Source organism: Manis pentadactyla, chromosome 2, assembly GCF_030020395.1.
Source record: "Manis pentadactyla isolate mManPen7 chromosome 2, mManPen7.hap1, whole genome shotgun sequence".
NCBI lineage: Eukaryota > Metazoa > Chordata > Mammalia > Pholidota > Manidae > Manis > Manis pentadactyla.
In genome coordinates, this window is record NC_080020.1 from 82,791,849 (window position 1) to 82,817,693 (window position 25,845).

The following is a 25,845-nucleotide window of genomic DNA, read 5'->3' on the forward strand; positions in this document are numbered from 1 at the left end:
GATTATTTATTTGCTTTTAAGATATAATGTAAAATATAATCCAAGACAATTTAGTTGGGAAAAAATAGTCTTTTCAACAAATGGTGCTGGGACAACTTATCATCCATGTTCAAAAGAAAGAAGTCAGAAACCTACCTCCCATCATAAACAAAAAATGAACAAGAAAGAGACCAATGAACTAAATGTAAGTACTAAAACTTATATAAACTCTAAACAAACATAAAACTCTTGAAAGAAAGCCTAGGCATAAATCTTTGCTACCCTGGATTAGGCAATGGTTTCTTAGATATGACACTAAAATCACTAGTGACAAATGAAAAATATAGATAAACTGGACTTCATGAAAATTAAAACCTTTGTGCTTCAAAGGACACTGACAATAAAGTGAAAAAACAAGCTATATTCTACAGAATGGGAGAAAATATTTGCAAATCATATCAGATAAGGGATTTGTATCTACAATATATAAAATACTCTCATATCTCAAAACTAAAAAGATAAACCAATAAAAAAATGGGCGAAGGATCTGAATAGACATTTTCCCAAAGGAGATCCATAAATGGCTAACAAACATATGAAGAGATGCTCAACATTAATGGCTTTAGGGGAATGTAAATAAAAACTACAGTGTGATACCACTTTATGCTAATTAGGATGGCTACAATAAAAAAGACAACAAATGTTGGTGAACATGTGGAGAAATTGGAAATTTCATACCTTGCTGGTAGAAATGTAAAATGGTACAGCCACTTTGAAAAAAACATTTTGACAGTTACTCATAAGTTAAACACAGAATTATCATATGAATTACCAGCAATTCCACTCTTATATATATACCCAAGAGAACTGAAACCATATGTCCTCACAAAAATGTGTCTGTGAATACTCATAGGAGAATTATTTGTTATACACAAAAAGGGGAATCAACTCAAATGTCCATCAATTGGTGAATGGATAAACAAAATGTGTTGTATCTATACAATGGAATGCTATTCAACAATAAAGAGGAATGAAATAATGCTAAGTGAAAGAAGCCAGTCACAATAGATCACATATTGTGTGATTCCATTGATATGAAATATCTAGAACAGGCAAATCTATTGAGTCAGAAAGTAGATTAATGGCTGCTTTGGCTGGGGGTAAGGAAGATAGGTGGTGATTATTAATGAATATGGGTGTTCTTTCTTTCATCTTTTTGAATAGAAATACTCACCTATGAAAAAAATCATCCTAATTCCAGAATATTTTCTTTGGGGTTTCTTTTTGGTGTCATGAAAATATTCTAGAATCAGGTAGAAATGATGGTTGTACAATTTTATGAATAATGCTAAACACCACTGAATTGTACATGTTAGAGACAGAAGGGAAAAGAATACTCTATTTAACAAAATTCATTTTTTTCACTTTGCTTTTATTCTATGCCATTTTTAAAGATTGTTGATGTGATGCCCTAAGTTGATTTCATGACCCTCTAATGGTAACATGACTCACATGAAAGTCATTGCTCTAGAATGCCTCCTCTGCTCCTCAGCATAGGGTCACTGTCCCGCCGAGTAGGTAGGTGGCAAGAAAGTTGTTTTTCCTAAAGCTTCTTCCATCTGCTTCCCTGAGCTTTTAGTCCAACCTCTCCATGAAGGCTCTCTGCAGCAAGCATCAGGATGCTCCACCACTGTTCCTTAGTGGGGACACTGAAGGCATTTTGGGTAATACAGTGCTCTGCTGTGCATGCACTTCTGGCCATCTAGCATCCCAGTCCCTGTCCACCAAATGCCAGTAGGGATCCCTAGTCATTCTGTCAACCAAAAATGTCCTACTCCCATTTCCAGGTGCTCCTGGGGATGAGAAACACTGTCAGCTTTTGTGTATAGGAGAAGCTAACATCTACCTAGCCTCCTAGCACCCCATTCTCCCATAGCTGGGTCAGGTAGGAAAAAACTTAGAGCTCTGATGTAAAACAGTTCTATGTGGTTGCACCCATTGCCTTATTAAAGAATGAAGACTAACTTTATTCTTTCTCATTCTCAGCTTAGAGAGGGGCAACTTTGACTTAATCACTTTTGTCTCCCTAATTACTTACATGGGGAAAGGGGGAGGGTATTGGATTTGCATTTCCATAAAATTTTTTTAAAAAGGCAACATTTCTCCCCTTATTTCAGAAATATGTAAAATACATTCAAGATGAAGAAAGGAAGCATAGTTACACCAGATAGAGGTTAAGGGAAAGTCTAGGCAGGAAGCTGCCCAAAATCCTTATCTTTAAAAAGTCCTAGGACATCCCTAGGATAAGTCTGGCTTACAGTTCCACTTAACTCAGGTTTCTCCTCTTCAAACAACTGGTGATTTGCAGATCATTCAGTTCCCTCAAATCAGTGGAATAAATTGTCTTGATTTTTAATACATGGCAGAAAAAAAAAATCTTGGTATTTACCTCCCTCCCCTGACCCCCAACCTATTTTCAGTGGAGGTGGCTTTGGAAACTGGAGACTGCTTGCTTTGTTCCGGACTTCCTCTTTATGGTTTTTGACATACAGAAGAGAAGGAGGCAGGTGGTAAGCAAGCTCTGAGGCAGAACTAAATTCCTTTGCTTTAGAAATAGACATTTGGTGATGACTGCACAGGGAGACTAACCCAGGATGGGAACCAGCAGCCTCAAAGGCTGAGCCCTGCAGGGCATAGAGGGAGGAGGGAGCCAGCAGGCGTGCAGAAGGAACTCTGTGGGAGACCGGAGGAGTGCAGAGCCTGCAGGTGAATGTGGTGAGCCCTTCTTCCCTGCAGAATTTTACGCTTTGCTCACTAATGCTCTAGTGTCAACAGAGGTTTGCTATGGGAAGCTTGAACAAGGGGCCAAAGGGCAGCCCAGACAGGGGTCCAAACAGAGGTGTATGATCTTTATTAATAGAAATCTAATGTCCTCTGTTCTTATCAATAAATATTGAACATTTGAAGAACATTGGTTTAAAGGAGCAAGAATATTTAACTTGTTCATTGTATTCCCACATCTTGATGCTGCCCTGATTACCACCAGCTTTTTTCCCTTCTCCATGTAACAGGATATTTGCATGCGGATAATATGCTATAACATAAACTTTTGTAGAAGGTGTGGACTAGTACAAAGGGCTTTAGAGTCATGAAAACACGAGAGTCTGCAAAACATAATTAGCTCCGTGTCCTTGCGCAGGTTAACCTCCCGTGTCAGTTTCCTAATCTATAAAATGGGCTTAATAATAGTAATCTTGGTGAGTGGCTGTGAAGTTAAAGCATTTAGCACATTTCTCAGTGCAGAAAACAAGGACAAGAGGTTAAGAAACACGCCCAGGGAAACATGCTAATATAAGCAGTGAAGCAGTATACTTAAGCAATAAAATAAATCTCAGTTCTGGGTTTCAGGTAGCCTCCGCCTGCAAGTCTGCCCTCACACGGTAGATAAATCACACTCGTCAACTGCAAGTGTAGGGAATCAAATTACTTTAAGTTTCTATTTAGGTTTTCCTTTAAGCCAGTCTGAGTTTCTATTTTTCTTCCTCCCCATGCCTCTAAGAAACTTCTACCGTAGCTGCTTTATCTTCATCTCCAAATCATTCTTTTGCCTAAAATCAATGTTAGCCACTTCACTCATCCACTGACTTTTTGAGGTTTCTAGGACTGCCAGTTGTATAAGAATTTTAAGACACATGGTTACTTGAGGGAGCTAGAGTTGCTTGTTAAGAACTAAGCTACTTCTCCTTAAAATCTTTTTTTCTCACTTAAAAAAAAAGGGTAAAGAAGATAAGTTTAATTCTACCACCCAAAGAAAAACCACTTAATTTTTTTCTTCCAGACTTAAGTTTATATACGTATTTTTTACAATAAATGAAATCATACTGTTTTAGGTACTCTTTTCTCCATTATATTGTGAACCTTTTCCCCGTCCTTAAATGTTCTTCAAAAACGTTATTTTTAGTGGCCATTAAACTAATTCTATGGTCCTGTTTTATGTTTTCACCACTATAAATTAAAGCTTCAACTGTGCTGTTCTTATCAAATTAAAAATGTTATTATCTATGATTGACTAAAGACTACATATTTAGTAATCATTAGTTTAACTTCTAATAATGTTTGATAAATATATTGTTTGGAAAGTGAGGTGGAAAAATTTACTTTGTTTCACAATGCTATCAATTAGGAATACTTTAAAAAAATCTTAAACATTCATAAAGATCTGAAAATCTCCCATGATTATATTTCTACAAGCTACATAGTATTTCTACTATTTAATGTTTCACAACTTAGCCTTTATTTTCAAAGACAAGGCATTTCCTGTTTACAGGTTTATGGGGATAGGGTAAAACAGCAGTTTAAGGCTATAAAAGGCATTCTCTGAAGGACCTTCTGGAATTTATTATGCTTAAAAGTTCTCATGTGTGTCCAATAATACAAACATGTTATTTTTAAAAAAGAGTAAAGTACTCTTATTTTTCTGGATAAAATAATGAAGATAGAGTTAAATGCAGAACATTTAAATCGTAGTTTTCTTAACATTTAGAAAAGATGATCGTTTCCTATTTTACAAATTGCTCTATTTTCCTTATTTTCTCTCCATGATTCCACGAGTGTGTCTGTAAGGATAGGACCCAACAGTGGGGCAGTCATATGTCCACTTATCTGGTAGCCTCCTATGGCTGCTCAGCTCCCAGTTTTCCAGATCCACATATTCCAGTCACTGGCAGTTGGCTCGCCACATTTGACCCACTGTAGCCTTTTTAGAGCTTCCCAAGGTCAGCCCCTCCCCAAATCCCTTGACTTATCAGGTTTCTGAAAGCTGATGTGGAAAGAGGTCCCAGGACCTCCTTTTCTTGGGTAAAAATGGCACTTTTTCATATGATTTTAGGGAGCTCTGACATTGGCAGGTTTCACACAGATATAAAACTGCAGCATTATTATTTAGAGGCTATTCTGGGGCAGTACCACTCTGTAGGAGCCAATGTGGAAACGCATAGGGGTGTTTTTTAACATTTTAATGTTTGGAGGGCTCCACTGGCTTCCAGTGGGTGGCGGGTAGGGGTGACAGATGCTTTGCTGTCCAGCAATTTGTAGTAAGGTCTCACATAAGTAACTGTCCACATTTTGCATGGTTGTATTTTTGAATGTCCTGCTGGTCATTCATGTAGGTCACAATTCTGTGTGTAATTATTTTAGCCCAGAATCTAATTGTTTGGCATATAAGCACAATACATTTCCCCCACAATTTTGATAGACACTGAAATTTCTAGGGCTGCAATTCTGTCTCAGAATTGTTGGGGAGACCATACTTTACTTATTCTGAACTACACAAGAAGTTGTTTCCTTTTTTGGAAAATGCAGTCACCTACTGTTCCACCACTCACCTGGATCAATCTCATCTGTAGCTATTTGTAGCTTTCTGTAGCTCTCTCAACCTGTGGTTATTCTGTGAAGAAGCCCAAGCCTTGGGCAAGTTGATCACATCTTCCGCTGGCATTGGGCCCATGCATTTTTAAGTGGAAATATGTGTTTTTTATTGCATTACTTTTTCTTCTTTATATTCATATAAAGGCCTCAGTCTTATTATGGAGGTACATATGTAAGTAGGTTTTACTTCATGTAAACTTCATTTGAAAGTGGTAAAGGAGCTTTACCAAAAGGGCTGCATAGAGTTTTTCAGGTCTGAAAAGCATCGATTTGTAAGAATAATGGTAAATGAACTTTGGACAACTCATTCTGGATTGCCAATGAGCTTAGCTGGACCAAGCAGGATGTGTTGTGAGCAAATACATCCCCTTCGGGGAGCCACAAGCCCCACAAACCACTGACCTCTAGCGTGATCCTGTTCTTCACCAGGAGCCCAATCTTGATGTCCATCAGGTTTAGGTCTTTCTCCCGCTGTTGATTGCCTCTGATCTTGGTCACCACTTCTTCCCTTAATCGTGCAACCTCCAGCTCCTCCTGGAAATCCAGGTTACTTTGGTCCAGCAGGTGTACAAATTTTCGGATTACTGTTAATGGTGGGTTTTCAGAGCCAACTGCAGGGAAAGGAACAGGCAAGCTTTAATTAGGCATGCTTGGAATTATTATCAATAGGGAAGAAACCAGTACTTACATAAAGATGTACCAATGGAAGTATTTGGTCTCTGGAATAAATCCTTTTGCCCCATGTAAAATTTGGACAAGGAAACTGATCATTTAAATAAATGCACACCACTGATCATGTCTGGCCTATTTTCTAGTTATCAAATACTCATTTATCAGCCCTTTCTCACACTGTTTCCCGGACTCATGCACTGATAAAGTTCTATCTATCCATGCCTTATTGATGAGGAACCTGGGAACGGGTGTTAATGTAAGTAACTTCAACCCTGACAACTGTGGCTCAGCCAGATAAGAGATTTCTGTTCTTGCTGCAGGAAGCTGGAAGTGGTTTTTCTCAGTCCAAAAGACCTTTGGGAGTGAACAGTAACTAGATGAAAGGGGAATTAAGGAAGGTCAACAAAGGGAGAGCCATAAGGCCAACCTTGAGCTGAAAGAATGATGAACATGTGTCCTACTGGCAGAAATACAATGGTTTTAGAAATTGCAATTTGGTTCATGTCCTTTCTGCTTGGACCAAGTGAGGGCACTCAGAACCTAGCAGACCAGCTTCAGCTGTTGAGAGAGGTATCTATATAAATTCTAGAAGGGCTTTCCTTAAGTGCCTTGATTATTAATTATGCTTTAACTACCTGGAACTCTGACTTCTGAAAAAATCTTTTTTAAAGGTGTTTAGTGAGGTCTACTCAGGGTGAAGTATAAGAATCAATGGTCTGGACCTTCAGTGATGAATGATTACACACAGTAATACAAAGATGACTTGATAGAGCCTAGCCCAGCTGTGGCAACCTCAGTCACCATCCTCTCCTTCACATCTAAGGCTCCGTTCCTTCCAGCCTGGGTCTGTGATGTTTTGACTCTCAAGATATAAAGAGTTAAACCAACACCACAAATAATGAACAGCATGAATCCTGTGTGAACAACCAAATCTACCGTTGTCTGTATTATTATTCTGTACTTCAGAAGGTCTCTATTGGAGAAGTTATCTTGGATGACAGTACCCACCATTTCCTGATTACTGAAGCATATGTAAGTTTATTTTCCTACCATTTCTAGTAAAGCTGTTGCTAATGACATGACTATTTCAGAAAATGCCTGAGCAGTGCCCCAGAGCTCATATATGTACTAAGTTGAGAGAACATGGGCCATCACATTTGGTCTTAAGTTCTCTCTCCTGCTCCTATGTATGGGCCAACAAGCTAGTTTAGAAACAAATAAAATGTTAGCTTTACTAATTATTATGGTTCAAATGTAATGTTTCATCTATCAATGGTAGGCTTTTTGTTATCTTCATGTGGGATATCATGATATCTTCAAAGTGGGAGTCACTCTGTGGTATTTTAATCTCAATAAACCACAACACTTCATAACCAGCACTTACAAGTGGCCATATTACAGTTCAAGCACCTTCCAAGCTTAAATGTATTCAATGTCTTTCCAGAGAGGACAGGTGAAGACGGATCATGGTAGACTCAGAAAAGTGATTTTTTTTTCATATTTGCCAAAGCCCAGAGTAGCTTAGGTCTAACTTATTCACTAACATGGTTTCTATCTACCTCCTCTGCTTTAACATAATATCATCTTAATTTTTTAACTGGAATTTGTTTTGTCTTAGTACTTAAAGAAAAAAGGCAAGCAAGTGAAAAGCATTACCACAACTACCCACAAAAACATGTTACTAGAATGAAATGAAAAGCAGCCTGTGTGCACTGTATTCTTAAATAGTCTTTCGTGTGCAAAGGCAATAAATAGCAAACCTGTTTTAGTGTGGAAGGGCTCAGAAAACCACCCCCTATATTCAGCTTTCTTGTCAAAAGGCTAATGGTATCTACCAACTGAGAGATGAATCTCCTTAATTCAGAAGTGGAGAAGTATGGCATTGAAAAGACTGGCTGATCCTTTCTTACTCAGCTGACATATTGAGTTCTAGGATCTAGTGGAATGAGGCATTGTCCAGTAGATTCTGCAGACTGGAGGCAGACCCTGGCCTCTAAAGCTTCCCAGGCTTTTCCTTAACGAGTATCACAGAAGATCTTTCTTGAGTCATATACTTCAGCCCATAATCCAGATAGACTTTAGACATTCAGAGTCTAAAGTCTTTTAATTTCAGACTTTAAAAATCTAAACATTTAAGACATTAAAAATCTCAAGTCTTTTAATGGAAGGGCATTAGCTAAACTCCTTACTAGCCACTGTGCTAGGAGTAGGAACATTACATTTTTACTTCCTCCTAAAAAGAAACAAGGCAGAGTTAGAGACAACATAATGGCCATTTTTATTACTAAGAGCGGCAAGTAATAATTTTTTGCCTTCTCAAAATGAATTTGAATGATCTAAACAAAAGATTTAAAATTTGGGCAGTACTAGTAAATTTATCACAGCAGGCTCTTCTCAACCTAGGACTGGTTCTTAATCTATCACATGTTCTTGTGGTGATTAGAATGTTAAAAATTCAGCATATAATGAATAATCTTCACTATGAAAAAAACAGGATAACAAACATATGCAGAGATGGGACTGTAAAAAGACAGCACAAAATGTGAATCCTATTTCTGGATGATTTTTATTTTATTTTGCTGTTTTCAAACTTTATACAAATGGTGTATACCAGTATAAGAAAACAACAAACAAACACAGCTACTGTGAAAATCCTAGGATGAAACAACAGGAAGATGTAGTTATCTTGGGACATGAGACCATGTGTTCTTTTCCTTCTTATTCATATTTCCAAAATTTCTTATAAGAATGTGTTTTATTTTCAAAATGAGGGGGAAAATCATAGGCCAGCTATAGCTCAAATGTAAGCTTATCTTCTGGCTCTTTTGCCTTAGAGTCCTGCTCTACCTCAAGTTTAGTATAAAAATATCAGCATTTACATTTTTTTTTGAAGAAGAAATCATGTCAGCTCCATTTATTCCTTCCACCTACAATAAGAAGGCCCATTTCCTGTCATCACACGTTCCTTTGTGCACCAGCTCCGAAACTGGGGCCTGAGATGATCCGTATCTACTGGAAACAAGGGGTGTTCTTGGAGCAGCCTCTGAAGTGACAAAGATGGAAGTAACTTGTTCTTGCCTGGTTTAGAAGGAATCCATACTTTATTTCAGAATATAGATGGTACCCAACTTGGGATGGTTCGCCTTATGATTTTTCAACTTTATAATGGTGAGATGCCATGAGATATTTGACACTTTATTTTAAAATAGACTCTGTGTTAGATGATTTTGCCCAACTGCAGGCTAGGGTAAATGTTCTGAGCATGTTTAAGAGAGGCTAGGCTAAGCTATGATCTTTGGTAGGTTAGGTGTATTAAATGCATTCTTGACTTAAAATATTTTCAACTTATGAGGTGTTTATTGGAATTCATCCCCATCATAAGTTGAGGAAGACCTGTACTCCCACTTACCCAGTGTTTTGTAGTCATCTCTAGCTTTACTTGCTCTCAAAAGTGACTGGATTTTCACAATTTCATTTTTCTGCAAAAGAGTAAGACTAGTCAGTCATGACCTTTACAAGTCCCATTTCCTCTATTATTTTAGAATTTAGAACTACTTAAGAATGGACAGTATTTAAGCATGGAACACTATTTAGAACTGACAATATTTAGATGTGATGTATTCAGTGTTTATTTTTGCATTTTCTTTGAAGAAAGGGTCAGATAAGTTAGCTAAAGTATAAACAAGATTGTATGGGCACTGTTTAAATAAAAATATCTGAAAAGGGAAAAGAACTTTAGCACCAAACTTGGATTATCCCATCTACGTTCACGTATCTATTTTTTAAATATCCTGAAAAAAATTCCTCCTGTGGACTTCTACTGAAAAATTAATTTTAGCAGTTAGAAAAACTTTACAAGCAATGGTAGAAAACACTTCTTTTGCGTCTTTTCTCTATGCCATTACCAGCTCACATCTGTTTCCTCTCACCCATATCCTGTCCAGTCCTGATTGGTTGAAGCCTCATGCTGAACACAAGTTCTAAATAAAAAGCCTCCAAATATTATCACAATGAGTTCTAAGACCTCTTTCTGTCTCCTACTGTTCATTTCCATCATTTAAAAATCATTCAGTGCTAACATTCAACAAAGGAACCTTTAATTATTTCTCAGCTAGGATGAAAATCCACATGTGTGTCTTACATGATCTCTGAAATACTGCAGTCGTGCAAGGTAATTTTTTCGTGCTGCTAACATCCGGAACCAGGACTGAATCTAAAAATAAGTAGAGAAGTACAGGCAATTACCAAACAAACATTAATATCTTTTTATGTAGTCTAAAGTAATATTGATATTTTATTTGATAAAAAAATTAAAATGAGCAACCTACCAAATAATAAACATTTAAGGCCTCATCTTCACCTTCTATTTCTTTCATTGCTTTTTCTCCTTGGGGTTCAAAATAATTTACACGTTATGGTGGGGAAGGTGATGTAGCTGTGTGCCATGTTGTTTTAATCTCAATAAATAAAAGCCAAGCAGCTCTTTTGCTGAGCGTTTCAGTGGGTCAGGGAATCAAATTAAACTAAGTCCAGGGTTTCTTCCAACCTCCCTTCTATATCCAATATCTTTAGGTCTTTATAGGAAAACATCTAGAGAAGCCTCATGAAGAACCAATGGTGGCCAACAGTTTCTGAGGGATTAGGCATGTGTTCCATGGTGAGCACAGGACATTAAGGAGCTGATGCACAATGATCTAGACCATGTCATTCTCTATCTTCACAGTTTCAAAGTCTTTTAAACCAATTGCATGTGATTCCAACCTCTCTCCAGCCTATTTTGACTCTCATCTGGATTTCCAAGTTGTCTCCAAGCTCATTTCTGTATAGTCTGTTGGCTTCAGCTCTGGAGAGTGGGCTCCCCAGTGCCTTGTCTTTCTCTAACCTCAGAGCTATTAGTCGGGGTGACAGCTGGGTTGGACTGGCTCAGCCACATACAGATACTCTCTTAGCTCTACTTCTTCCTGTCATTGGTTTGGCATTTGCTTCACAACTACAGTTTTGTACTGGTAAGTTTGAGCATTCTAAATATTATTAGTGAAAACATTAAGAGGAACATGAAATAAAGCTGGGTTTCCCCCATACTTTAAGTCACCTATTTGGATTTTCTAGAGAAAGAGCATTTATTGGTTACAAAGCTCTTTCACCATTTGATTCTCATAATGACACAGAGGATCTGAGACAGTTAGTGTTTTAATGGACTTATTTGAAGATGACCAGCTATGTGAGTAATGAAGGTGGGAATTAAACCCAGAATTTGCTTCTGACTTCACAGCTCATACATATTCCTTCTACAGGCTGTATTCTAGAAACAAAACTAAAATGATGGGAAAAGTTTAAATCAAGCACTTGATGAGCTAGGAAGGGATGTTTACCTTCATAATAGAAGCAATATTATCAATGAATGTTTGCCGCCTGCACATATATTCTGTCCGTTGTTTATGTCCCTTCCAAAAAGCCTGTGGAAAATAGTGAGTTACAGAATTACTTATGTGCAACAGTTTCCCACAGGTTATTTTAGAAAGCTCAAGAACACAGCACATCTCAGGAGATATTAAGTTGGGACATTGTCAGGGACCCTCCCTTCCAAATCTCTTATGGGTACTGTATCTTGGGATGGACATTAAACTAAGCCACATAGACCAGCTCACAGTTGAGGCTTGTTCCAAGCTCAGGAAAGGAGTTACTCAGTAGAAGGCCAGTTTTCCACTTTACCAATTTCACAAATCGGGTGGCAAGTAGTAATTATAAAATAGGATTGCCTTGAAATATACAAAGAGATGAACTGGGTGCTAATATTATTTGGTAACAACATAAGATGCTTCAAAATAATGACTAGTAAATATCTTTAGTCCAACAAGTGACTCACTTTTAAAACAGTCCATAATAGTGTTAGAAATAAGGCAGCATATGGATAAAAAATACTATGAAGGATCATAGAAGAGAGAAGGCAGCTGTAATTGGACTGAAGGAGGAAACACAGAAAAAAATTCCATAAAAATGCAGGAACACATACAAAAAATGTGGAGTGGCTCTAAGCCTGTGGGAGCCTGCAACAGCAGAGTAATTTTGGGAAAGTGGTCACCTTGTCCACTTGCTAAATAGTGGACAAAAAAAGCATTGATGGGGAGTGGAGAGTGGGAGACATACAAAAGAGTATATAGCTTTTTTTGGCAGGAATTTAGCAATATCAAATTTAAAATTGTTTAGCCTTTCACCTAGTGTTTCTAATTTTCAACATATCTAGCCTATGGAAATATAAGCACCTGAGTAGAAAAACGATATGTAAGGATTTTTGGTGTGGCATTGTTTGTAATATCAAAAATGTGTATAGAGCAGAATGTTTACAAACAGGGAAACATCTAGATAAACTGATTGCACCTATACTGAAGGATGTTTCAAGGCAGTTAAGAAGATAGAGGTAGAATCACATATACTGACTGGAAGTGTTCTGTGTCTTAAGTAATAGGATAATCTCCAAGATACACTAAGAGAAAAAGGAAATTGTAGTTTACCAGACATGCTGTGATATGTGTTCACAAAAAAAGAAAAACATAAATCAGTAATATATAGTTCTATACAAACAGTCTGTACTTAATGGCTAGAAGAACTTGGTGACAATTTCTTAGTTCTCCTTCATCTGAGAATGCCTTTGATTTCCTCTTTCACTCATAAAGGATATTTCTGCTGGATAAAGAATTCTGTGTTGATAGTTTTTCCTTTCAGCACTTTAAAAAATGTTGTGCCATTTCTTCCTGGTCTCCATAGGTTCTTATGAAATATCTTCTAACATGAGAACTGTTTCTCCCTATAGATGTTATTTCTATCTTATTGCTTTCAAGATTTTTTCTTTGTCTTTTGTTTTCAGAAGTTTGACTGTGATGCAACTTTGTGTGAATTTGAGTTTACCCTACTTGGGGTTTGCTGAGCTTCTTTATTTATTTATTTATTTATATTTTTGCTATCATTAATCTACAATTACATGAAGAACACTATGTTTACCAGGCTTCCCCCCTCACCAAGTCCCCACCCCCACCCCCACCCCACTACAGTCACTGTCCATGCTTAGCTTCTTGAATGTGTAGTTGTATGTCTTTGGCCATGCTTTGGAACTTTTCAGCCATTATTTCTTCCGTCCTCTGGGACTCTGATCACAAAAATGTTAAATCATTTGTTATAGTTTCAGCTCTCTTGAGGCTCTCTTCATTATTCTTTCAATCCTTTCTCTCTGTTCAGATCTGGTAATTTCTATCTCTGGTTTACTGATTCAGGTCTGTGTTCCCTCTATTTTGCTGTTGAGCCCATCCATTGACTTTATACATGTTATTGTATTTTTGTAGTTCCAAAATTTGTTTGGATTTTTACAGCTATTTGTTTTCTGAGATTTTCTATTTTTTTCCTCTGTTTCCAGTGTGTTCATAATTGCTTATTATAACATGTTATGATGGTTGCTTTACAATCTTTGTCAGATAATTATAATATCTCTGTCATCTATGGGTTGGTATCTATTGATTTTTTTTAAATTAAAGTTTTAATTTGCTTAGTGCTTAGAATGTTGATTATTGGTTGAAACTTGGATAATTTGGATATGATGTGATGAGACTCAATCTTATTTAATCTTTCTGTTTTACGTGGCTTTCCACGACATTATTCTGGCAAGGGAAGAGGGGTGCTACTTTATAAGTTGGAGTAGAAAACTAGGTTCTCCACCTGGCCTGTACTGATACCAGAGGTAAGGAAGGGTTCCTCATTTACTGTGAGGGTGGGGGGAGCTCCAATTACCCACCACGCCTCTGCTGATACCACCCTGCCTGGGAGTATAGGAGTGCGTTGTTACTACTCCACGCGGTCCTGGTGGCCTTTGCAACATTGGAAGGCTGGAGGTGGGGGTGGCCTCATTACTACTGGATGGTGATCAAAGTCCTGACACTACACCAGGCATCCTTTGACACTGCCCAGCAGGGAGAGGGAGGGTTGCTACATTACTGTTTGTGGGCATGGAAATCCAGCCCCACAGGTATCTGGGCACTTTGTTATAATCTGCAAGGGTGGAAGGCTAGGCTCCCCACTTGGCTTTTGCTGGCATGGATGGTGTTGGGCTACAGTTTTTTCTGTGGTGTTTGGCTAGAGCAGTGGGGTTATTATCTTAAAGTTTTCTGTCTTGCTGGGCTGCACCTTTCCTAGTCCTTTAGCTAAAGAGAACAGGCTTTTGTTGGAGTTTTTTGTCTGTACCCATTGGCATTTCTGAGTTGCTGGCCACTTCAGCAATAAGTCGGGGATATATGAAGTTTAAAGAAAACCAGAGAACTAATCTCTGTGTTCTTCCTTGGGTCTCAAAGTTTGGAGCCAGTCTGCTTTTTTTCTCTTCTTCTTTCTAAGTGTTATATATGTTTGTTTATATATTATACCTGGGGTTTTAGTTTTATTTAGAGGAAGAAATAGGGAAAAGTAGCTGTATTCCATCTTCCCAGAAGTGGGAGTTGAGCCCAAATAGTTTCTAATCCCAATATTTTGCAATTTTCTATACCATGAAAGTCATATGAATTTATTCCTTGGCAGGTTACAAGGTTTAAAAAAATCAGAAGATATAAAAAGTAGTTATGATTCAAGAAGGCCACCTAGAAAACTATTAAAACTAAGAACTTTTCCAGGTGATTAGTTGTAAAATTAATAAATGAACTTCACAAATTTTCTGTATGTCAAAAATAAACCCAATAAAGATGACATTCACAGTATCAAAAAAATTTAAATAACGGAGTAAACTTAAGAAATAGGAAGCAATAAAACTGTAACACTGTATGATGGGACAGATTAATAAATGCAAAAAAAACCTAATTATGGAAATGGAAAGTTCATTATTGCAAAGATGCCAATCTCCTCAAACTAAAGCTTCAATGCAATCATAATAGAAAATTCAGGAAAGGCCTTCAGAAATTTTCCAAATGCTTTTGAACTAACTATTGAAATAAGCACATGGTTTTTCTCCTTTTAGCTATTATGGTGATAATTATAGAGGAAGATCAATTATGTGAGGGTTTAATAGTGAAGTGAGCTTCACAGTGCTTCTCAAACTTTGTGTGTAGAAAATTATCTGAGGATCTTCTTAAGATGCAAATTAAGGTTCAGTAGGTCTTAGTGGGGCTTCCAGGCAATGACAATGCTGGTATGTGCTCCACTGTAATGAAGATCTAAACAAAGATAAAGGACTTTTAATTGCTCATCCATTTAGAAAATGCCACCATGGGATTTGTCAGTGTGGCGTTTCTGAGATGATGGGAGAAACTGCTGATGTCACCAACTATTGTTCATAAATGCTGACAGTGACTAGAGGAAGTGGAAACTAATTGTGGGTCACTGGCTTCCATGGCAACCTAACTAATAATGTATTGGTTGTGATGGCTTTTATTGGTGGTTCATGTTTTTGTAGGTAACACTGTTTTAAAGCACAAAACTGCAAATGAGATATTACATACCCCATTCCAGGATCCAAACTGAAAGACAAACAAAATACTGGGATTAGTTTAACTTCTCATTCTGCTTTTCTGGAATTATCTAAATTCCAGAAACACTATTAATCTCTATTGGCTCAAATTCAGAGACATTCTGTATAAGTGATCTGTCATAGTAACAGATGATCTAATGTTGAAGCATTCTTGCACTGGTGCAATGAGCCCACATGTCCATTCTGTACTAACTGTTAATATACTAAGGATGTAAGGCTCACTAGCGGTATTTTCCTTGACATTTCATTTTGTGTTTCAAATCTTTACTGATTCTTCATATTTTTTTGGAATCCTTTTACATTTACAAATGTTTTATTATTACCTTTCCAAACCAAGGCAACTTGGCTGGGTATAGAATTTTTGGTGGGAAAAAAAGAATTGTCAACTCAAAATCCTGTACCCAGTAAAATTATTCTTCAGGAATTAAAGGGAAATGAAGACATTCTCAGGTAAAGAAACCTAAGAGAATTTGTCACCTGCAGACGTATCCTAAAAGAATTGCACATGGAAATTCTCTAGATAGAAAATAAATGACAAAGGAGTTTCAAAACATCAGGAAGAAGCAGAATCCTACATCTCTTATTTGTCAAAATTCTCAATTATTTTTCAGTTTGTTAGTTTTAGTTCCATCAGGACTGGCTTTTCTTATTCAGTACTAACAACAAAATTTGTGTGCAAGGCCATGAGCCTGCAAGCTCTTCTAATTTGAGGCTGTTCATTAACAACAATTATGAATATAAAGTTGGGAGGGAGGAGCTATTGATAAAGATGCAAGAGGAGACAAAAATTCTAAACCATAAAGCCATTTCAGCTTTTTATAGACAATCAGAGACAAAAGGCATTTATAAAAATATCAATCTCCTTTTCTTGACTGTATGAGAACTTACTGGAAAATTCATAATAGCCATCTTTTAGTTGTGTTTTTGTTACCATGAGTATATTTTTCTGTGTCATGCATCTGTAACCAAGGAGTCTTCCAAAATATCTAGACTCACAGGTTACTGCTCTGTATTATAGACTGTACTTGTCAATTTCTAGAAAATCTGACTTGGTTAAATGGTTCCCTTGCTTGGTAATTGGGCACCAAAGTGAGTAACATTTAAATTACCAATGGTACCTTCTGAAGCACAAATTCTTATGTGATTTCTAAGCCAAGAAAGCCCTAAACACTTAATCTATTTTACCTCTCCACTTGAAGGTAAAAATCCAACAATCTGTAAGAGTGGTCAGTTACATTAAAACCATGTGATAGACTTTTGTATTAGGTCATCTCCCTGCCTCTCAGCCTGCAGACTGGCAATCTGAAATTGCTTTAGAGAAGATTGTTTCTTTTTCTTTTTCCAGATGCTTGTAGCACTTTCTGACCTGAAGTTCAGTAATTTAATAATTCCCACTACTATGTTTTGGTGTTTGTCATCATATTTTTTTCTAAAATTATTTTTCATGTCTGTTCTGCATTCTGCTGTTATAAGTTCATTTACATTCTATGAGGTCATTAGTTCTCTTCCTCTCTGTAGCTCTCAGTTATCTTTTTTATTGTGTTGTCTTGTTTCACTAGGTCCATATCTTACTAAATTTCTTGCAAGCATAAAGGAGCTTCAGTATAAAAATTTCTTGTCTCCTGAAATTAAGGTATCCTTAAATGTTTACTTCATTTATATTTTACAACAATTTCTTTTTTTAATATACAGTTTGCTTTTTTGTTTGAGATTTTTTTCACTCATTCTTAAACATAGGGAATTTTACCAGGGATTTCTTAATTAAAAAATAATATGGCCATTTCTCTGTCACTGCTTTCAAGATTCTCTCTCAAGAGATTTTCTCTCTCTACAGTAAGAGAGAAAACACCTTACCTGTAGGGAAAAAAAAAATGTAACAAATTATAGTGGATTTCTCATAAGACACCTTGAAGACAAAAATGAAGTGTCACATTTTTCAATTGGTGGGAAAAAAAGAATTGTCAACTCAAAATCCTGTACCCAGTAAAATTATTCTTCAGGAATTAAGGGGAAATGAAGACATTCTCAGGTAAAGAAATCTAAGAGAATTTGTCACCTGCAGACGTATCCTAAAAGAATTGCTCATGGAAATTCTCTAGATAGAAAAGAAATGACAAAGGAGTTTTAAAACATCAGGAAGAAAGAAAAAAGAAAACACAGTAAGCAAAAAGTATTACTGAACACAATGGACGTTACGTTTCCTCTTGGGTTTTCTAAATTATGTTTGATTATTGAAGCAAAAATTATAAAATTGTATGATGCGGTTCTAAATGAATATACAGGAAATACAATTATCTTACAAAGGAGGGAAGAGTAATGGGATGTGAAGGGAGGAAAGATTTCTGCACATACACAAATCAGTAAAATGATGACACCTGTGGATGGTGATTATATATCAGCTATAGTAATACCTACAACCACCACTAAAAAAGCCAGACAAAGACATATGCTCAAAACACTATAAATCAGAATAGAATAAAAAAAAAATTTAAATTTAGTAACCCAGAGGAAGGCAGGTCAAAGAAAACGGAAATATAACAAAAACACAACAAGACCCAGAACAACAATGCATACATGGGAAAAGGGAAAAAGTCTCAAAACACTGACCTTAGGTCTCACCTTCAAGAACCTAGAAAAATAAGGGCAACATGAACCCAAAGCAGACAGAGAAAAAATAAAGAGCAGAGATCAAGGACATTAAAAACAGCAAAATAAGGAATATCAAGGAAACAAAGACCTCATTTTTTGAAAGATCTATAAGAATTGACAAACCTCTTGCAAAAGTGACAAAGTCAAAAACGAGAAGACACAAAAGAATAAAATCATAAGCAATATTACTGATGAATATAGAAACAAAAATCTTAGATTACATATTAGCAAAATATGACATATACTCCATGTAGTATATACTTACCCACACACATTATGCATGTACGTGTGTGTTTAAATGTGTGTATATGTGGATACCCATACAAAGTTGTGTTTGCACGAAGACTTATTTATCACTGAAAAGGCTAATTATATAAGTTAAGACATTGTAAGATAAATTCTAGCCAAAATAAGCAGGCAAAGAGAGGCAACAAAGGGCCAGGTAATTTATTTGAATTCCCCTGGGTCAGGTTCCGCGGTCTGGCTATCACAGGAAGTCACGGGAAAGTAGACAGGCAGCGAGTTTTTAAAGAAGGTAGGGGGAGGCAGAGCTTAGATTTACAGCAGCGCGAGGATTGGCTAGCCTATGGCACATTTTTCAGGTTGGGAGGGGGCAGCAGCTGGGGACTTTGTCACGTCATCAGTGTCCGTTGTGCTCCCCCCTTCCACCAGTGCCTTCAACCTTACAGACATTAATAAACTAAAACTAAAAATAGATTATCTCAATAGGTGCAAAACACTTTTAACAAAATTCACATTCCTTTTTCAATTTAAAAAGCTCAACAAACGAAGACAATTTAAAAAGCTCAACAACATTCGAGACAAGAGGCCTGGCTCTTACTGCCGTATATTCCATGGACACGATTCAGCTCCCAGGCAGAAGCTGGGGGGAAGGGGCGGGCTGGGGTGTGGTGGGCCTCAGCCTGGGAGCTTTCCCTCTGAATCTGTTAAGACTACTGCGTCTGGAGCTGATTCCAGCTAGCAGCAGTTCTATGGAAGGAAGTCTCCAGATTTCAGATCTTTCCCCTAATTTTGGGTGAATCAGCCACTTTGGCAAGAAATGAGATAACTTGACACCCTTTGGCTCATGGTGTTTTGACTTTGGAGCTCAACAGGTTTCCATCAACTACATATTCATCTCCAGTTTGCAGCTTGCCTCTAGGCCTTAAGCCCTCCTTATTAGGCACTGTTGGGAAAGTGGGGAAAAAAGCATGGCGGGGTAACTTCACAGTTTGTTGACTGTTGCCACTGCTGAGGATGACCAAAAAGGCTCCAAACGATTTTCTGTTCTTCCTCCAGCCCCCTTGGGGGTTCCTGACATCGGACAGATTTTACCCTGGTGGGCTCTTCAGAAGAGCTCTGTGACACGCTCTGTGTTCTGAGACTGTAAGAGCTTAGGGTCGGCCCAAACTGTGTCATGTCAGATGACACTCTTTGAATTCTGTGCAAAATTCGAGGCTTTGTAGCAGTGTAGATGATTCTATTTTTTGGCTTTTGCTATTTCAGGTGTTTTGCCTACCATTTGTTTAAAGAAGGAACAAAATGGAAACTTTTGATGGTTCAACTAGAAAAATTCTTTGAGAGTCAGGTTTATAGGAGAAATTTGTCTTGAAAATTAATCATTTCTGTTTTTTAACATCTTAAGATCTGAGCAAATTCAAACATTTGAGCACCTTTCATATGCAAGGCACAAGAATATGAAAGTTTTAAAAACTCATTTTCTGTCCTGAATGACATACTTCGGTGGAGGAAGCCAGTAAGTATACCAATGATCACAAAAGACAAGCTCTTCAACTTCACAACGTTCCATTTAAGAAATTTCATAGTTACTGTCCAAAGCAAAAATCCATTAAACTGCCCATCAATAAGAGTATCACTCTGGATGCACAGAACTGGACAGACACCCAGCTTGTCAGAAGCCAGCAAGAGGGTGCTAGGGGAATACAGAGGAGAAACATTTAGATCTGTTGAGCGCTCTTGCCAACCAGTGAGTTTGGACAAGTCCTGTAAACTTAAGAAAAAAAAAACAAGAAAAAAGAAAAAAACGGGAATAAGGGTTTCCCTTGCAGGCCTATTTAACAGATTGGATAAGGGAGAAGACAGTCCTGGAGATTGTAAACCTATTTCATTGGCTCTTCTGTTCTTTTAGGCTAGAAGAGCATAGCAATCCAGATGCCACTCAACATCCACACACCACTAAAAACCAATTCATAAAGGACCCGAGTCAGAAAGTAGGTGACACAAGGAGATCCAGCTTTTGAGAGTTAACTCTGATTTGTGGTGTCCCTCTGGCTCTAGTGATGCTGGTGGCAGGTGGACCTGTGTAAATCCACAGTGTCCCTGAATATTCTCCAGAAGGCCACAGGTAAAAAAATCACTCAACATCCTTTCCATTGTAGAACCTTTATAAAGCAGGCTGAGGGGCACTGATTAAGGAAAAAATCTGTACCTGGACTTATTTATTAAAATGCTGGTAGTTGACTGTCCTCTTATCAAATAAAACATTTTCAGGGGATACAACTGTTTTGCTGTAACTAGTGGTAAGTGATTCACATACCTGTATTTTGACCACATGCTCTTCTTGGTCATACAAATATGATTTCCTAGCTTCATACTCTTTTCTAAGGAGCGATCCTGCGCTTGTGGCTTTAAAGCGAAGAAGCAAATCTTCGGAAGCAGACCACATATTCTCACGAATGTGATTCACTGTGACATCCTCAACAATGTCCTGGCAAGATACATTTCTTATGGTTATACTTCACACATCAGGTGAAAGGAGCATATAGAATAGCTTCTGAAAACTTAATCTTTTAGAACATGATATGGATTCCTCTTTCTGGTTTGGTTTAAAAACAGATTTGACCAGAGCCAAGGGATGAACTGACTTAGCTTCTTTCCAGTGATGCAGTTTTGGAATCCTCTGAATTTTGTGCTGAGGGTGTAAGAATGCAGTGGAATGACCTGAAGATTTGGACCCAGAGATACATGAATGATGCCAGCAAGGACCAGACATGAGGCCTGGCACTAAGAGTGAAAAGGGGGCAAGGATGATTACACAAAGAATATGCACCATTTCCTTCCCACAGGGTCCACCAAGGAAAGGGCTGCAGTGCCTATGAAGTTCTCAGGCTCCTCTACCCCCTTTTCTGACTAGGCTGGGGTAGGCAGACCCCCGCAATAAGCTGGGGGAAACTCAAAAGAAATTTTTTGGGAAAAATGTCTAGGGCAGAAGGAAAGGAGATGAAAAGGTAAAACAAGTGCTATCCTGGGAAACCTAGATGAATGGGAAAAAAGGAGCAAGGGAGACTGTGAAAAGTCTCTGTGAATTATGAACTTTTATGTTCTTTGAGAGATCCAAGCAAAGATTGGACTCATTTCTATGGCTGATGCCTCTTATCTAGTATGACTGGAGTCTATGGATAGTTAATTTAAAAGGTTAAAAGTGAAATCATATAAAAGATGCATAAACACCTTTAAGAGAAGACATACATACCTATACATATATGTGTGTATATATATATATGTGTGTATATATATATATATATTCATTGATTAAAATTCATTAATTAAAATCAGTAATTTTACATTGTCTAGAAGGAATAAAATTTGTTTTTACCATGTAGACCCTCCACTTTTTAATAATCCTAAAAGAATGATGCTCGGTTTCACAAAGTTTTACCTAGGGCATGTTAAGATGCCACGTTGAGTAGTTTTTGGTGCTGAATTTTAACGCTTTGATGCTGCATCTTCAGTTTGATATATTTTTTCAAATATAGCATATGGTTTTAAAATGTGGTCCATAATTTCATTTTTCAACAAAGTGACATTAATAATTTATTGCCACAATGCCATTTTCCTGGAAATTGTGGGAACTATGAACATTTGAAATCAGTTAATGAGCTATGCTCTTCACTATCTTATTGTCATTCAGGATTTCTGGTGGCATTGTCAGCCCCAGGCCATGGTTTCTTCTCTGAGTTTTAGTAAAGACCATACTAGTGATCCTGTCCACAGAACTGCTATACTGTGGTATCTTTGATGCTGGTGACTTTGAACAGTTCTATAAGATTTACATTTGTGTATTCTATTTTTTTCAAAAAAACTCAGTTACTATCAGTGTTTTTCCTTTAAGCATACAATGCCTAGGTCAAACAACAATTTTCATATCTTTTGAATCCAATTTCTGGTTTCAAGTCCAAAGCAATCTTGGTGAACATTCTCCAAAAGCATTTCCCCCTAGGAAACATTACTCACTTTTTAAAAGATCTAGATATTTGTGTGGTAGGCTAGCGGGGGAAAGAAAGAAGACATTTTCAATAGTGACAGCCAAGGAATTGTCAAGGAAAACATAAAGATTGATTTCTTAGAGTAAGTCACCATCCCAGATGAGCTACAGAAGCGTTCTTCCCCCAGCTGTTTGGTGTCATTATGCCAATATGAAAAACATTCCAAAAGTTAGTAGCCATGCAGCCATTCCAGCTGCAGGTTTTTACTCCATATCCAGCCTTCAAATAAATCAAATTCACTTCCATGATTCAAAAATAGCAAAGCAATCACACTTATCTTTAAATAGCACAGTTTTCTGTCAAACATGACCCTCCTACCTCAATTTCTTTTGGCATGAGCCATGATTCTCTAAGCAAGCATGTTTCAGGTAAGGCCCAGGAACTCTCTTTTGAATCGATGTTGTAGTAATACTCATATTTGTCCTGCAGCATGAGTTTGAGCCATGGACCTTCAGTAGACACTGAAGAAAAAACGTTTGTTACATTCTAGAGAGGAACATGGAGCCCTTCAACATCAATGTATTTTCTTCAATATGTAAAATAATCTAATGCAGACGTATTTCATGAAGCAGTCAGGTGGTCAAAGTTAAAATCATTAGCAATGATTCACTAGAATGGAGTGAATTCTATGTATTCAATGGCAGCTCCCTGACAAGCCAAAGAAAAAAGAGGAGAGACTGATGTCTAACGGCAGCTCTGGATCCAAAATTTCTCATGAGGATGACAGGATCACACATGGCCAACAAGAAGGAAAAGTAGGATAGAAGAGTATGCCCGACAAGTGAAGAGCACCACCAGCAGACAGAGGAGACCAACGAGCAAGAATCCTCTGCTTAGAAAGTCTTCCAGCAGCTTCTGAGGAGTGATCTACAAGGACTGTGACCTGTTATTTAAGAAAGGCCAATGATGTGCATTAAACCAAAACAGAAATGACGCATTTTTGCAGACAAACTTATCCAAGGCACAAAACGGCATTCACAAACACTAAGGTCACCAAGTAGGAAGAAGGAATATTCCTGGTTCTCATCTTGATATAAACAACCACACAAAATGGGAGGAAAATTGTCAAAGGGACTTAATTTGGGGGAAAGGGCATACTAGAAAAAAGTCTGTGGCAGTCATGGCTTAAATTGGTCAACAAGACTCTCTCTCCCTTCTCACAGATCCATGGGTTACATGTCCTATTTAGAAATCTGTTTAATTTGTTGAATGATCATGATTCCTGTCCCAAACCAGAGATCTAAAACCAAAAAAATAAAAAAATAAACAAGTTCTGACAGAGACAAAGCTAAGCCAACTACTGCCAGGTGAGCAGTCAACGATTTGTCTTTAAAGGTAAATCAAAAGTGAAGTGAACTTCCTCATAGAACTTAAATGATTCAAGAACGAAGCAGAAGTAACTTTAAGGCTCTTACGTGTGTTGTTTACGTTATTTGGCTCTAAGTGCCCTAAACTGTTCTATTTGTCAGTGCCCAGGAAGAGAGATGGATGGATCTCTTTTCAGATGGGCAGAGAGACAGCTGTTACCTGTTTAGAAATGCTGATCTACTAGAAAATATATTGTACATGTTAGGGTAATCACAGGTAATCATTGTATTTTCATTCACCAGTAGTTGTCTCATTCACAAATGTTTTCAGAAGAACAGACACACCTTTTTCAGGCAACTCTCTCAGTAGAAAGCAAAGCAGGTGAACAAAGATGGTGAAAGTGGGTATCTTCACTTATTTACATAATAACTGAGAAGTAAAAGGGTCTCCGTTAAAAGCCAACCACACTGGCTTTTATTTGGGTTGGGATGTCAGATAATAGGAAAAGAGAATTCCTTTCATTTTTACATCAAGTATGCATTTACAGTCAGACAAGAGGCTTGGGAGGGTGTCTCCAGCACAAGGCCCAATAATTTTTTTCTAAGAAATGTAGTTGTTTTTTATTTAGGGAAAAGACTAATTATGGGCTTTGAGGAAACCAATAAAAGAGAAGGATTCTGTTAGTCAAGAGGTGGTAAGCATTTTAAAAAAGGGCATACTCTCTAGATACCTTTCAGACAAAATTATACCTATACATAAGAACTAAACTGAGCTGTAAGGCTGAGTGATCCACCTAAGAGTGGACACTTCAGTTTGGGAAAGAATAGACATTACAGAGTCTGAGGTGAAAAAGATAAGAATAAATCATCCTGTCTACTCCCTAAAAACAAAGTTCATCACTTTATCTGGGAGTGAAAATCAGTCTTTAATTGCCTGAAATCTCAATCTTCTCCTCTTTCTTTTAGAACAGGGGTTGGAAACTTTTTCTGCAAAGGGCTAGGGAGTAAGTATTTTCAGCTTTGTGGGGTATAGGTCTCTAATACAAACTACTCAGTTCTGTCATTATAGCATGAAAGCAGCTATAGACAATATGTAAATTAATGAATGTGGCTAGGTGCCACTACAACTTTATTTACAAAAACAGGTGATGGCCTAAGGAATCCACTAAAAAACTAGTAGAAATGAGTTCAGCAAGGTTGCAGGATATAAGATTAATATACAAAAATCAATCATATGAAAATATGTCCATGCAAAAACTTGTATACAAATATTTACAAAAATCTTATTCAGAATAGCCAAAAATGGGGGGAAAATCCAAATTCCATCAATTGATGAATGGATAAGCAAAATGTGGCATATACATACAATGGAGTATCATTGTAATGTCAATGTTAACAGAATATTGTTCACCACAAAAAACAATGAAGAACTGATCATGCTATGACACAATGAACTGTGAGAACATTATGTTAAGTGAAAGAAGCCCGACACAGTTTGATTCCATTCATATGAAATGTCCAGAATAGGCAAAAACCATAGAGACAGAAAGTAGATTTTAGATTCCTAGGGCTGAAACGGTCAGTGGGGAGCAATGGCTAATAGGTACAGTTTCATTTGGTATAATGAAAATGTTCTGCAACTAACTGGTTATATTGGCTATGTAAGTCTGTGAATATACTGCAAACCTCTGAATTGCACATCTTAGAAGGGTGAGTTTTATAGTATGTGAATTATATCTTAATAAAAAATCAATTGTGTTTCTATATATTAACAATAAACAACTCTAAAATGAAATTAGGAAAACATTTAGAATAGCATCCAAAATGATAAAATATGCAGTTATAAATTTAATAAAAGAAATGCACGCCTTACACACTGAAAACTAAAAAGCATTACTGAAAGAATTAAAGAAGACCTAATTAAAAGGAAAAACATCCAATGTACATGGATCAGAAGACTTAATATTGTTAAGATGGCAATACTCACCACATTGATCTATATAGTCAACACAGTCCCTAACAAAGT

General features: G+C 37.2%; 1 protein-coding gene across 2 annotated transcripts in view; it reads right to left on the reverse strand.

Moving 5' to 3' along the window:
• The window catches only part of IQGAP2 (IQ motif containing GTPase activating protein 2), a 275,493-nt gene that overhangs the window by 42,317 nt on the left and 207,331 nt on the right, over nucleotides 1-25,845 (reverse strand). For both annotated transcript variants that reach the window (XM_036886059.2, XM_036886058.2), the window contains 6 exons: nucleotides 22,831-22,973; nucleotides 20,784-20,954; nucleotides 11,451-11,534; nucleotides 10,220-10,291; nucleotides 9,488-9,557; nucleotides 5,809-6,017 (listed from right to left, as the gene is read on the reverse strand). In XM_036886059.2, coding sequence (XP_036741954.2) covers nucleotides 5,809-6,017; nucleotides 9,488-9,557; nucleotides 10,220-10,291; nucleotides 11,451-11,534; nucleotides 20,784-20,954; nucleotides 22,831-22,973 — 749 coding nt within the window. The remainder of the gene's footprint in view (nucleotides 1-5,808; nucleotides 6,018-9,487; nucleotides 9,558-10,219; nucleotides 10,292-11,450; nucleotides 11,535-20,783; nucleotides 20,955-22,830; nucleotides 22,974-25,845) is intronic.